This window comes from Acipenser ruthenus, chromosome 4, assembly GCF_902713425.1.
Source record: "Acipenser ruthenus chromosome 4, fAciRut3.2 maternal haplotype, whole genome shotgun sequence".
NCBI classification, from domain to species: domain Eukaryota; kingdom Metazoa; phylum Chordata; class Actinopteri; order Acipenseriformes; family Acipenseridae; genus Acipenser; species Acipenser ruthenus.
This window is the reverse complement of record NC_081192.1, coordinates 14120489-14135954: the sequence shown is the minus strand read 5'-3', so window position 1 is coordinate 14135954 and position 15466 is coordinate 14120489. Positions and strand designations below refer to the sequence as shown.

General features: G+C 34.1%; 1 protein-coding gene across 1 annotated transcript; it reads right to left on the bottom strand.

The window, feature by feature from the left end:
* Positions 1 to 3104: 3104 nt before the first annotated feature.
* Positions 3105 to 12890, bottom strand: LOC117399644 (ras-related protein Rab-31-like). The gene is made up of 7 exons (XM_033998946.3): positions 12701 to 12890; positions 11218 to 11297; positions 9838 to 9919; positions 8946 to 9017; positions 8004 to 8110; positions 5540 to 5649; positions 3105 to 5343 (listed from the first exon to the last, which is right to left on the bottom strand). The coding sequence occupies exons 1-7, from the start codon at positions 12734 to 12736 to the stop codon at positions 5246 to 5248; spliced, it is 585 nt and encodes a 194-aa protein (XP_033854837.1). The 5' UTR covers positions 12737 to 12890; the 3' UTR covers positions 3105 to 5245.
* Between the last annotated feature and the right edge of the window lie 2576 nt (positions 12891 to 15466).

The following is a 15466-nucleotide window of genomic DNA, read 5'->3' as shown; positions in this document are numbered from 1 at the left end:
AAAATGACGTTAAGCACTGGGGAGTGCGCCTTTATTACCAACAAATAAAAAAACAAATAACAGCTGCCTCACACAGGCTTACAAAACAAAAACACCCATGTTAAGACCACCACAGTGCCAAGGACGCCTTACACAAGTCCCTACTGCTCTCCAGTACCTCACTAAACTGAGCTGAGGAGCCAGCTGCTTCTTTTTAGGGTTTGTTGGCGCATGGAGATGATGAGCGCCCTCTACCTTTACATATGTACATTTATTTCTTCCCTTATATTTTCTCCCATTTCCCTATACGTTTTATAAATTTGACTATACATTTCTCTTTCTCCATTTGTTTTTCTCTCCATTTCGTTTCTATTTTCAAAATATAATTTACTGTTGCTACGTTAATTTCTATTTCCCTTACTTTTCTGTTTAATATGTTTCTTTGCTGAATGTATGTATTGAATTTCATGAAAATATGTTCCACTGTTTCTTGTTCCCCACAATTACTATCCCATTCTCATGACTCCCAATACTGTATAAATGATGATTGAATGCTGTATGTCCTAACCTTAGTCTATTAATATTAGTTTCTTCCTCCCTGTTTTTCCCTTTCCCCATATGTTTGTATTCCCCTACTTTTTAGTGTTTTTTTATAATAAAATCTTCCCTTTCTGAGGAGCTAGCTGCTCACTCTTGCTTTATTCATATGTTACAGCAAATTGGCAGTTAATAACCAATTTAACCTGACCACATTCTTATTTTTATTTTTTTTTCATTTCCTCTCCAATTAGGTCCAGCCTCCCATTCAAACACATGTTTGGTTTGCCTGCCCAATTGGAGTGGGAAGTACACAACTATGTACAATTATTATTATTTAATTCTTAGCAGACGCCCTCATCCAGGGCGACTTACAATTGTTACAAGATATCACATTATTTTTTACATACAATTACATTATTTTTTTACACATTATTTTTACATACAATTACCCATTTATACAGTGGGGTTTTTACTGGAGCAATCTAGGGTTCAGCAGCAGTGTCCCCCACCTGGGATTGAACCCACAACCCCCTGGTCAAGAGTCCAGAGCCCTAACCACTACTCCACACTGTGCAGGGCATCTGCTTTTAACAGTGCTATTATCCTTTTAGCAACTTATAAAAAAAATAACTACATACTAAATAAATAACTATGATAACACTGCAATTTAATTCTAACACTGCATTAAATGCAATGATTGTTGTCTGATTTTAAGTTTGGATTTAGATAGCCTATAAAGGAACAATAATTTAAGTTTAATCCTAAAGTAAATAGTGCAAATCAATCTTAGCACTAGTACATTTAGTTATCAGGGCTTGTATTCCATTAATTCAAGAGTAGTTCAGGGAAACTATAGATTGAAGACAGTACTAGTAGTGAGGGTATGCAGTTACTGACCTGAGACATGGTGTCCTATGATACTGGTGTTTTTATTTTTTTTTATTTTTTTTTTATAAATCACAAATCACTGTAGGCCTGTAATCCTCGACCATGTGACCTCACATACACACTGAGTAACAACCACCAACACCATCTGAACAGCAACCCTGGAGGAGTTCTGTCACTCTAATTCCAAAGCAATATAAGTGCCATTTCATTGAGTGTTAATTGCCTGAGGCATTACTGCCACTGTTCTGATAAATCCCATTAGTTAAATGACAAGCAGTGATTTCCCCCATGTAGCTGCATGTAAACTCATGCATTGCCTCAACTGCTTAGAAAAAGTCTCACTATATACTGAAATGCCTTCTTTCTACCAAGAGATGGCATCCAATCAGTGAAGGATCAGAATATAGGTCATGTTATATTCTTTTACATTCTTGGCGACAGGAGTGTTTTTGCTGCTTCCATAATTTGTTAGTTTTATATTACCTAGGTTTTACAAGTTGTGTAAATGAAGACCATTTGATTTATAATTTGTGTGAACTGGCTGTACATTAATTTTTCGCTATTGAGAGCTGTAGATTAAGAAGAGGAGACTGACTGAAGCAGAGTTTAGATGGTAAATGCTGACTAAACTTCATTTTTTTGTACTGCAATTCTTTTAATCAAACCTAGTAAGACCATATTTTTCTACACTGTCGAGAACACTGTGGTCCTCAGGCAAGGATGTAATCATGGACAGGAACTATTCGCCAACATCAAAAAGGCCATGTGAGGTGCAATGTACTGTATAACATTTAGCTAAAGGGTGACATTCTAAGGGGTAATATTAAGCTGGTTTGGCAGTAATCAGTACAGCATTGTTTGAAACTCCTTCTATGAGAGGTAGGGCTGATTCTGAATCAGGTTCCACCACATGTCCATTACCTATTTCTCGTTCAGCCAGAATTACATTACTGTTTTCTGTTTGCTAGTTGTTATTTATTTATTTAGTTATTTATTTATTCATTTATTTTTTTTGCAATGATATTCCATTGAATTGTCTTGTTTAGCCACTACTAACATGCACACTCAAGACTACCTGATCTTTTGAGCTAGCCTGCTGAAACATGCCTAGCACACTGATCTGAAACCACAAAGTGTTGGTCAATAAACTTCCACAGGGCTACATTGTGTTGTAGTGAATAGTGCATGTGTATCAAACTAATTCAGAATTTTTTTTTTTAAATCACAAACTGTACCTAGGATGAAAAATTATTTAGAAAATCAATTGTTGCTATTTTCAGGAGAGAAGTTGGAACTGGGCTCTGTTCACATTGACTCCCGGTCATAATTTGCAACATACTGGCATAGTCTGTTTGATGTGTTTCACACATTCATCAATCTATCAAAAATAATAATAGCCATTAACTGCTGTATAATATTATAAGTGTTTATCATAAAAGTTTGGTTTCCACAGCTGCTATCAGAAAGTATTTCATTAAGATTATTTTAAATAATAGACTCCTATGTGCTAAACTGTATTTATTCACCATTTTAATCAAAAAGGTCACAATAAGTATACGAAGAAAAACATGGCAGCATTAGCACCAATATTGGAGTTATGAAATGATTACATACTGCATTATTGGGACTAATTTTGGCACACGCTTATCAGGTTTAAAAGGAAACATACACTCAAGCAAGAAACAAGAAAGCAGAAATAATACTAACAAAGTTTATTAATAAGACAAGATTAAGATCAAATATTAGGAAGATTTGCATAGCGAATATATTTAGCAGGTTTAACAATATGATGAGGTATACAGAGCTTGAATACTGACATTAAGGTGCATTAATTTGGCACATGCACATTTTGTTTTGAGGAACCAGCCCACTTAACAGAACACATTAAAAGAGACTTGAGATTGGAGATTGTACCATCTTTCAGTAAGGAGGTAAGACATTAAATGTTGTACACTGGTTTAAACAATATTTAGGCTGGGGGCAATACTTGACGGGTTTGATTCCAAGAGAAAGCCTTCATATGGGTATTAATTGCCTTCTGAAGGTTATTATAAGTCACTCTGAATACCGGTCAACATTTAGTAACAATTTCGACAGAAGTTTTGATCAGTAGAGCAACACAGAACAAAAGCACCCCAAACCAAGCAATCTAATGACTTTATAACACTATGGCAACATTAACCCATTGTCTTTTGAGCTGTGTAAGCAACACTAAGTACAATCTACTATTTATACAGAACCATGTCTCTTAATAGGGGCTTGTGTGTTTAATTCATTTAACATGTGTAACCCTAAACCACTATTTAATATAAGACATTTGAGTGAGCATTGATTTTAGCATTGTATTGGGGTCATACTACATTACTTCTCTTCTGTGATATTGTACTGATGTCTCATTTCAAATAAAAAGCGTTGTAAATGATTTGCACACAATTACAATATTACACCGTCACAGACACATAAATAATATGTAATGCCTTTTGATTTCTAATTATTGTAATGTCCTTGGCAAGATTCGTCATAATTGGACATAAGCAAAACCTGTGTGACAAAACAAGTGTGACATGAGTACTGACGTATGTACACGCGCTGCTACGTTATAAGGCACTTAGTCCTTAAACATAAAGACACAAAATAGATAAGTAGCCAGTTGCCAATAATATAATTAAATAAATGACAATAGCCAGAATACCTTATTGGTATTGTAAACTTTTCTTATTTTTTTTTAAATGTGCATCTTATTAGCATGGCTGAATTACAATTCAGTTTCCAACCACCAATCCTTTCAGAATGTTTGTTAACAAATCAGTAGATTCTACTAAATAAACCAAATTTAGAATAGGTAAGTGGTACATGTACAGATTTTATATATAGAGAGAGAGAGCAGGAACTCTATTAAAATGTCTTTCACTATATGGTATCTTTATCTACATTAATTGCAGTCCTATAGATAAGACGTCTTTTGTACAGATCCATGTCATAGATGACGCCCCCAGAGTCAGGAATTCAGAATCAGGAAGTTTAAATTCAGAAAACGAAATTACTCCTCCATAACAATTCATACAAAACACATTGGCAGGTATTGTTAGTGACTCTTATGTAGATCCAGCCTGCAATGAAGTAGCCACTCCAAGCGCACTCTTATTTCACTGCATCGCACCAAATCTTATACATTTACATTATGATATTTAACCTGCAACATTCCATTATAGTGCTCACAACTCCTGGCACATTTTCACAGCTTAATCTCGCATAATGAAGTCTACACACACAGGGCGATGATAAGCCTGAGAAGATAGGCAGTCTCTTTATTCTGTGAGGGAAGTATTTTTTTTGTTTTCATTTGTAACAAACTTCTGCTTAAGTTCCTGCTCTATTACTTTATTTCTGTAAATGGAATCCTGTGGTTTTTTTTTATGATTTCCAAAAACCCTCCTTTTAATTTATTTCTGACTTTATCAATTAAGGACACATTATTTTTGCTGTATAAAAGAAAGGTATGCTGATTGGCAAAATTGTACATAAACAATTAGAAGTAATAATTAAAAAAAAAAGATTAAATAGGTGCTGACAGGCAACATTTACATTATAATCTACAGTAATGAAAACACACAGAACTACAGCATGCTATTCTGATTACAATGAAAGTCAGCTTCAAATTGACAACTGTCTGTATCATTACATCCTTGACATCAAGGGACAGAGATACCTCATCTCAGACAGTGATGTAAAACCGGAATATGACAAACAAATTATTGTTTCTGAATGATTGTTTTAGAAGTATGTTTGATTGAAATGATGTCAGACTCCTAGATTGCGCCAATGTACTTTTCTCCTGTTAGCAGCAGCGTTTGCTAGGTGGTGATAGCTGTCTTGTCAGTTTAAAAGTTTCATTATTTTCTAGTTCTTGAGGATCCAGCGGTGGGATCAGTCGGCCTGAAATACACAATTATATGATTACAATCTCCCAGTTTATTTTGACCATATATATATATATATATATGTGTGTATATATATATATATATATATATATATATATATATATATATATATATATATATATATATATATATATACCTCCAAATAACTGGGTGAATGAGCAAAAATGGTTTTGAAAACTAAAATTACTTACTGATTTTTTGAAAGAGTTCCTCAACATTAACAGCATTCCTAGCACTGGTTTCTACAAAGATAGCTGCTATTGATTCAGCGTATTCTTTAGCTTCTTTGACAGGAACCTCTCTGCAAGTGCAAATAACATTAGGACTATAACATAGACATAGGACTTCATTACAATATTACAAGCATCTGCACCATGTATCATAGGAACATGCATTAATCTGAAGCAAATTAGTGTGTCACTGTGCACATGACAAATCACAAAGGGGTTATTAAGTGGCACAAATTCTTCACACCATTTTTTTTTTTGCATGACATTAGTCATTTTTATATATAGATATTGTATCTCAATGTCTCTCAAAAAAGAAAGACCCAGAAATCCTCGAAATCAAATAATTCAATAGTCGCTTATTGACTTAAACGTTGTTTCTTTTATTTAGGGCCTTTTTTAATTCACAATACACAAATTTAATGTTTATGACATTGGAAAAATATTTGCATAGCTAAGGCTTGCTTCCCCTCTAGGAGCTGACCAAAGCATTTCCATAGCTGCAATTTGTCACTCACAACCTTTTGATTTTCAATGAAAATGAATAAATACATTTTCCTAGTGAAAATAAGTATCTTAATAAACTTTTAATAAACTCTTCTGAATGTTAGCATTAATGAATTGTGACTTCCGGCCTGATTTTGATGAGGCAAGGGCAAAGTGATTTGTGTTTTTCGTGGTCTCTTTCCTGTTCTGATTTTGAAGGGAGTTTGAACTGGGCACTGGCAGAATTGCAGTACGAAAGCGCTGACTTTCCCTTTAAGAAATGCAGGTGTTGTATTCAACCACCCATGTGGAGGACACTTTATTAAAATGTAAACATAGCCTACTTGCACGAAATAAGACAGTGTGCATTGTGTGCTGTTTAACCATATTCACTATAAGAAACTGTGTAATTGTGTGCTATTTTATTATTATTATGATTTATATTGTATATATATGACAATGATAAGCCGTGTTTTGATTTATTGTTTGGCAAACACGAGCGAGGTGCCGTCCGCCATGTTATTGTTTTGTGTTTTTGTTTAGAGTTACCCCATGAGACTGCGTGACTGTCAGCTACTCATTATTTAACTAGCTGACAGTCATGCAGAATTAGTAAACTCGTAACTGAGGGGTAATAAGATAATTAATAGCTAGTTAAACCCTCGGCCAATATAAAAGACCTGCAGTTTGGCTGCACAAGAGAGTGGGTTCAAAGTGGAGTACAGTAGTGAGAGTGAGAGTGAGAGTGATAGTGGGAGAGTGAGAGACAGAGTGAGAGAAAAAAAATATTAATTGCTACTCTGTTTGTTTGGCCAACATGCCCTTTTGTTTTGTGTTCTGTTTAAAATATTTATTTTATTTAATAAAAAGCTGAGCACCATAGCATCTCAGTTTCAACTCCAGTACTGCCTGTCTGTGTGTTCCTTCTGGGTCTGTGACATCATCCACCAGCCATCCAACTCACACTTTTTGCACCTCTGGGTGTTACCTTAGGGGCTGTTTTCTACCACTTTACCCTACATTATAAACAGTTCCAACTAAATATTCAGTGTAATTAAATTAAATAACAACAGAGTCAAAATACACATACCAACTAATGTTTACTAGTACTAACTCATGTGGCCCAGTAAAATCTGTTATTTGAATTATAATAATACATTTACCGTTGTTTTTCACATTTTTCCTGATAAGAAATGCAAAGGTTATTTACTGTATAATCCAACATGTACAAGAGCAAACACTATACTCTTTAAGACTTCTTCCCAGTGAGATTGTAAAATACAAATGCTCTCATTTGACCATTTTATTAAAATAATGTTTCCTTTAAATGAATATGTGCATATTCAAATTTAAAACACACTGAAATAAATTACTTCCACTAATTATGAAGTATAACTATATTTTAAAAATATTTTTTATCCATAAAAATGTATATTTTTCAGAGCAGTACTAAAGGTAATGATGGCCTGTTCCACATTACAGTTCAGATAGCTACATTTCTCATTGTTTATTTGAATTAAAAAATAAATATATTTGAACATTATTTGAAAAAAAATGTGTTCCACTCGTGTGTGTGTGTCTCTCGTGCTACATAAGTTTATATAAAGGGTAGGCATTTCATTACGCATTTATTTCCGTGTATGTCACAAGCCATTCATTACCCAGCAAGTCTTCATCCATTTACAATAAATATCTATTCTATGCTTCTATGCTATGAGTTATTATTCCCAGTCTAAAAAACAATAGGAGTAAATTATGCATATTAGGTATTTCTATCTGACATAATTTCGATCAATTGAATTGACTCCAAAATGTATCTAATTGTAGATAAACAAAGGCCATGTTCACAAACCACTTCTGTGTACAGTAACATGCTTGTAAATGCTTTGTGAATGTGGCCCTGATGTGTTTATTTCTCAATTTATTTGCAGAGCATGTTCACCTGATGTCACCAAGATCACTCTTGTTTCCTGCAATGGCAACTACAATGTCTTCTGGGCCATGCTCCTTTAACTCTTTTACCCATTTCTTTAACGTTATAAATGAGTCCTGAAATAAAATTAAAAAAAGTATGTCAGTGACATGAAAGCCCGAAAACACACAAATTAGAGTGATCAGTATCATGAAAAAGTAAAATACCATGACCTACACCAGACAGATGTTTTATCCAAGGGCCATCCCAACTGAGTAAGCACTTATGTTCTAAATATATAAAATTGTGTGACACACATGCATACAGACATATTGTACAGACAGTCAGCCTGCACATATCCCCTGAATTCTAACCTGTGTTGAAGAATGTCCTTAGCAAGTTTCATCTCAATTGTATATGCTGTTGTCTAGACACACGAATACAGTATGTGCCCATTACCAGTGGGGTATAAAAAATAACACTGAACAAAGGATGATAATTGTTTACACTTTGAGAAAAGCACTTCAGTACTGTTACCTTTCCTTTTGATTTCTCTATTTCTCTCACTGTGGAATTCTACAAAAGGATTTGGTTCTGTAGGAGAGACATACTGTACTGCTGCTTCGGTATTCTAATTAGGGATGTAATGATTCATTGTGTGTCGATTACCATTCTAAACTTGTATTTGAGTCTGGAGAATCTTAATTGAGACTGAATTCAGTTCCTTATTTCTTTCAAAGCATGTGACAATTTGATGGTTCAGAATCACCCTTTCTACATGGTAACCAGACAGCATACAATTATTTCCATTTTGCAGATGTCAGGTATTGCAATACCAGATACACCACCTCCTATACTATACCAGGGTTTGAATGTGCCACTTTTGTCAAATCCTTATTACACAGAAATCATAATGGGAATTAAAGAAAAGCATTTAGAGACAAAAAAGATATTAGAATAAAGACAATTTACCAGTTTAGTGATGTCATACACTATAACAGCCGCTGCTGATCCTCTGTAGTACATAGGTGCCAAAGAATGAAACTGTAAAACAGAGCGCATACCATAAGAAAAGAGCTCCCAGGTTTACTCACAATGGATGCAGCAGCAGTGACACATTTGCCAAATGTGTTCAATCTCAACATTCCATTTTCCACAGTGACCTGCCACAGCATTTCATCTAAGATATTTTGTCTAGACCTTTCTTTATGTTCATGTATAATGCCCTCCATTTTCCAAATTCAAAAAGTTGAGAGGAATCACAAGATGAAGAAGCAGAACAAACACATATTTTCAATTTTTTCTTCTTCTAAATTGAATTTTAACAAATGGAATTGTCATGGCAATAGATTTCTCACAAAGTTATGTCCTATGTATAAGGTATATAGTTTTGTTTTGTATATATAATTCAAACCACTAACCATATAAATGTCAACATCCTCACCTACTGAAACACGTGTTAATACACAAATGTTAAAAAGACAGCTTACCATTTCAATAGCTTAACACCATACACTACTGTAAGCTGTAAGCACTTTCTGAAATTGTTTAGAAATCATATTCTATTGGAGGCAACTATAGTAATGTTGAGTTGTTTCATATTGAACATTGTACTCTTTTTGTCTCAGTTTCTGAATGTAGAGTTGGACCAGATTCAGCACATTTTAACTCATTTAAAACCATGACTGAAAATAAATATAGTGCAGTTTTGTATCTTGTAAATTGGCCCATACATACTTCTGTTCATTCATGCATGACTTTTGTTTTCCTGTGCACTGTTGCGAAGTATATTTTTTTAATGGTGTTACAAATAATGATTTGATTTTAAAAAAACGAGATGAGAATCCAAAATCTTTAAACGTACCCTTTCTTGCCCAGCTGTGTCCCAAATTAGAAACTTGTGTAGCTCATTGCTACAGGGGACTGTCTTAGTCAAAAAGGACGCACTGAAATGCAAGAACACAGTTAGTCTTGGAAATGAATCACGTTACAGCTTGTGCAAAACTGTAAGTAACAGGGTGTGGTAGACTGAGAAATTCAGTGAGGCATTGTAATGTGCTAATGACGTTGTAGAGATCACCATGTCTTTGTTAAAGGAATTGTAGCTAACAAAATAATTCATTAAAACTTTGCCATTTTGCACTTCCATTAGCTACATATATCTCAAATGTGCAGTTTTAAAAGAAACATGTTATAGCCCACATTTCATTTAAAACATCTGGTACTACTGTAGGTTCAAATAAAATCTTGTTTTCTCTGCCTTATTCTGAGTTATCTGTTTGCACTTGCACTCCTTGGGTCGTTTCACCTCAGCACTGCCTTCTGGGTCAAAGCATATTAATGGCTGAAAGAATTATCAGTAAATAGGGGAAACAGCTGACTGGTTATTGACAGGACAAAAGCCAGTGAATGGGTAGGGACAATTTCGCGTGACAGTCTAAAACAGGGGTCTCCAACCCTGGTCCTGGAGAGCTACTGTGGCTGCTGGTTTTCATTTCAACCAATCTCTCAGTTACTTAATTGAACCAAATGATTGGCTTAATTAGTCAGGATTAACAGGTGTTCCAGATCTTTAGTCACTGATGATGTAAAGACACCTATAAAACCTGCTGGATAGGGGCTCTCGAGGACCAGGGTTGGAGACCCTTGGTCTAAAACAGGGGTGCCCAATCCTGGTCCTGGAGGGCCGGTGTCCCTCCTGGTTTTTGTTCCAACTGTACACTAAATTGCTTAATTGGACCTATTAAGCTTCTAATAAGTGCTTGATTGGTCCAATTAAGTAATTTAGGGGGCAGTTGGAACAAAAGCCAGGAGGACACCGGCACCCCTGGTCTAAAAGCATGGCTTCCACACAGAGCTGTCTTTAACCTACAAGTGTAGTATCAGTTATCATGTTTTTAAATAAAATTAAAAAACATGTTTGCTATAATAGGTGTTTATTGCAAAACTGTACATTTGAGACCTATATAATGAATATAAATTTTATGGAATTATTTTGTTAGCTACAATTACTTTGAAACATATTTCATAGGAGGAATAGCTTCTCAAAAGGCAAATATATTTCTCAAAGTGTTAAATCAGGTTAAATTAAATGACACTGAAACCTTAAGATTCTAATGAAATATACATGTAATATTGAAGTGAAAGACTGAACGTTTTTTTAAATACACTTGACGATGAGAGGCATGTAACATTAGCAGATATTTTCAGTCACATGTTCAGTATGTTTGTACTGTGTTCTTACCCTATTGTGGGACAGATGTTATGATCAAAATGGTCCTGGACGAAACGGCAAACAATACTTGATTTTCCAACCCCTGTGTCCTGGAATAGATTAAATGCATAATAATACATCTTTTCACAGTTGCCATCTTTCGGACAAATACAAACACAGCTCTAAGAACAAAAACAGGCATTGTTCAAACCATGCCTGTATCAAAATGTATTGGTACAGTGTATAGACTTTAACATCTAATTCAATTATTGAAATTAAGAATTAAATTACAGATACCTGTGTGTTTTTTATTTTATTAACTCAAACGTGTGTGTATATTATATTATATATCAGGATATTATTATTTTTATACACCTGTGGCAATACATTTTCTATAAATGTAATAACAATATCATGTCATAACAACTGTTATATCAAAATGAGCATTTCACTTCCTGAAGAAAACAGTTAATTTAATCATACAGTACACATATATGAAATTATGGAATTCAAATAAATATATATTTATGCAGTAATAAAGACATGCATATTGGCTTTGAACTTAACAAACTAAGTTAAAAAAATATATCAAATACAGAGGATAATATTTGGCATTAAAAATAAATAAATAAATAAATAAATAAATAAATAAATAAATAATAATAATAATAATAATAATAATAATAATAATAATAATAATAATAATAATATTGAGTAGAACTTATTGAGTAGATTGTATCAGTAAGAGTAGCCCTTTTGTCTTATCAGGAAACATTGCAAAAAAAATATCGAGTCAGTGAAAAAATTAATAAACATAAGCAATCCACAGAAGCTCGAGTATCCGAATGCTAAATAGCAGCCTATTGTAATCCCACAATAACCGCAGGAAAATCCAACTATATATATATCATAATTTTTTATTGTCGAGTAAATGTGTTTTTGTTGAATATGATGAATATCCTTGTAATTATCAAACAAGCCACGTACACGTAAACTGTAACTCCCTTTGAAGCGGAGTATAATTGCAAACACTGCAACTCACTCCATGACGTAATGCTCATAATAAATATTTAATTGCTATGGCTGTTTCCCTTACAAAGAATACACGTTTAAAAGTGGCACATTTTATCCTAATCCTAATATTTTAACAAATGCTTTAGCTAATCTACGAACTTTAAAATCGTCGGCTTTGCCAGCATCTTCACAGCTTCAAGACGGTGTTTTCAAACAAGAAAAATCTCAGCAAGTACAGTACTTTCAGAGTCTTCGCAACCAAGAAGAAGAAGAAAAAAATTCTTCCGCTTTTGTCTGCTTTTTGTCTGCTTTATACCGGTACGATACATGTTTGAACATTACTTAAAAACTAATGCAACAATAACAACTACGTAATATATCAGATTATCTTTTTAAAAAACCTGAGAAACACAATCTTGTAATTATGTCAATTCCCTTTCCTCAGTGCTTGGCTAATAAACTGAAACTAAGGAATCTTCACTTTTAGCTTTTTACTTACCCCAAGCAGACACACTTTCAGTTCCCTTATAGCCATGGTAACCCTTGTTTGGATTCTCGCGGGATTCTTTTTGTATGTTTTTTTTTTTTTAAATCATGTTTCTTCTTTTTTTTCTTTCTTGGTTAAACCCTGCCAAAAAGTGGCTTCATCACTGCCCACTATAACGGAAACCAGTAGGAGCTATTTGCGCTGTCAGTCACATGGTTTAATGTGTTGTTCCTCCTTTACTGTTTCAGACTTAGTTTACGTACATTGTCCTTTTAAAGCAGCATGATGATAATTTAAAAAAAAAAACTCGTTGCTGTAGTATTGTTTCGCGTCTGATTACAAAAAGTAAACACTGTAAGACTAACAAACCACACCGTATTTTTTAAACACTAATCTTTCACTTTATATTGATTGTTATTACAATGATCATACCATTTATTAGCAAGACTTGTTGTTTGTAATTAATAGATGAATACACACCGGCTGTGTGTGAAATTAGTTTATACTGTATATCTGTATATTTACAAGACATTTAATAAACAAATAATAATAATAATAATAATAATAATAATAATAATAATAATAATAATAATAATAATAATAAACAAATTCATAAAGATGTCAGATCAACCCCTTTTTTGTAATATGGAACATTTTATATTTATTAATCTTTGAACGGTTGAATCCACTTATGGAGTCAAGGTGAAAATGTTACATACATTAATTTGTAGATAGTTGTTTCTTTTTGTAAGTATTTTTATTTTGCCGTCGGTTCACAAAACTGTAACAGCATTACACAAACACATACAGTACTTTATTTTTATAAAACAGCTTGTTATAATTCTGCATGCGGATTGGCCAATCTGTGGTTCTAATCCCGATATAGTAACTGTTGGGTAATCATTAGACCCGTAGCACTATTGTATCACCTATTGAAATAACGGTAATAGTAATAATTAAAAAAAAAAAAAAAAAAAAAAAAAAAAACAGCTGTCAAAACACGTGGCATTGACGTGCTAGAAAAAAACTAGAAATTAAATGAATACTACCAAGCAAACCAGTTGGGCTGTTAAATGCTTTAATTTAATGACTGGCTGTCTGAAAAAAAAAACACATATTGAATTCACACAACAAACAATAGAAGAGCTAAATAATATTCTTAAGAGATTTTTATGGCACAGTCCGAAACTGTAAAGTCGAGCAATACGTAACCACCAGCTATGTTGGGCTCCGTGCTGGATTGAATAGACATTTAAATGACACCCATTAAATTTATCCTGGTGCCTAATGAGCGACACATAATTGACAAGTTCAAACAACGTGTTTGTGGGTACAATTAAAAAACATAGACGAGGAGGCCGGGATAAAACACAGCATCATCATGCAATAACTGAAAGAGATTTTCAAATAATCAAACATTCTGAAGCCGAGCCCTGAAACAGCTGTTTGTTGGTCTTGCGAGTAAAGTTTGGTTTGACGTCCAGTTACATTTTGGACGCAGGGGAAAAGAAGGAAACAGGCAACTACTGGCAGATTCTTTTGTTATAAAAACAGATGAGAATGAAGTTAAGTATGCCACCATGACCTTACAAAAATCCCTACGAACAGAACAAAGAGTGTCACCGCGGATTCATGTTTGAAGAGCCCGGAAATCTCTTGTGTCGATGCAGGGGCGTAGCTAGGAATGGAAATTTGGGTGGGCCCCAACTTCGGGTGGACGGGCAAGTACCAAAGGAATGACGTCACAGGAAATATTTTACATTACAAACATGATTTAAATCATTTAAAACTCTGAATACGTCAAATATCTCCCCGGGGTTTGAGCAGAGCGAAGTAAAGCGAACATATTTTGCAGTTTATAACAGTAGTTGCACGTATACACTACAAATACATAGCACATATGCATACAACCTACAGAAACAATAATTGCAGAAACCATTTCATCTGACAAAAAAAGTGCAAACAGAAACTAAAAAAAATCCCCAAACAAAAAAGCTGTAATGCTTTTTTCTTAGCTGTATTGTAATCTCTTAGCTATATTGTAATAATTTGTTAACCTCAGTAAGTCTGTCAAACAAAAATTTAAAATCAGACTAAGCTCCTGCTGCCTTCAACCCAAAACTAAAATCTTAGCTGTGCTGAGAATACGTCGTTTCCAGCTAAATATGGCTGCTTTTGCTTTCACTGCATTTTCTCAGGTACAGCTAACCAAAGATATTGCGTTGGCTGAAAAAAACGTAACAAGCAGACAAAAATAGATTGTTTAAAACAACCTTGAGTGACACATTGAGCAACATGTTCAAGTTTTGTAAACCTTTTAAAATTACGTTGACACGCTAATGAAAAGGAACGTGCAATTTCCATATTCTGCTGCCTTTAAAATAAATCTTCTACATGGTAGAAAAATTAACGGCAAACCTTAAATGACAAAACCACTGACTCGCTAGGTCATTGTACTATGACTCCAACACCAATCATGAAGTCGGTATTTGTTTGACCCCGTTGCCATAGTAACCAAATGCACCGCGCTGATAAAAGCATGAATTCACAGTCTGAAATACTGTCAGGAAAATAAAAGCCTAATTATTCACGGTAAATTGCAAGAAGTTGAAAGCAACTTTTATTTGTTGCTTACTAAATCAGCTCTCGATTTGCCAATGCCCGCTGTTCCTACATTACACATTCCAAATACACACTCATTTTTCAGTTCCCCAAATATTTTAAAGTTGGAAAACTGCCTAGACGGAACACTCCCAACCACTATATCTCCCATGTAAA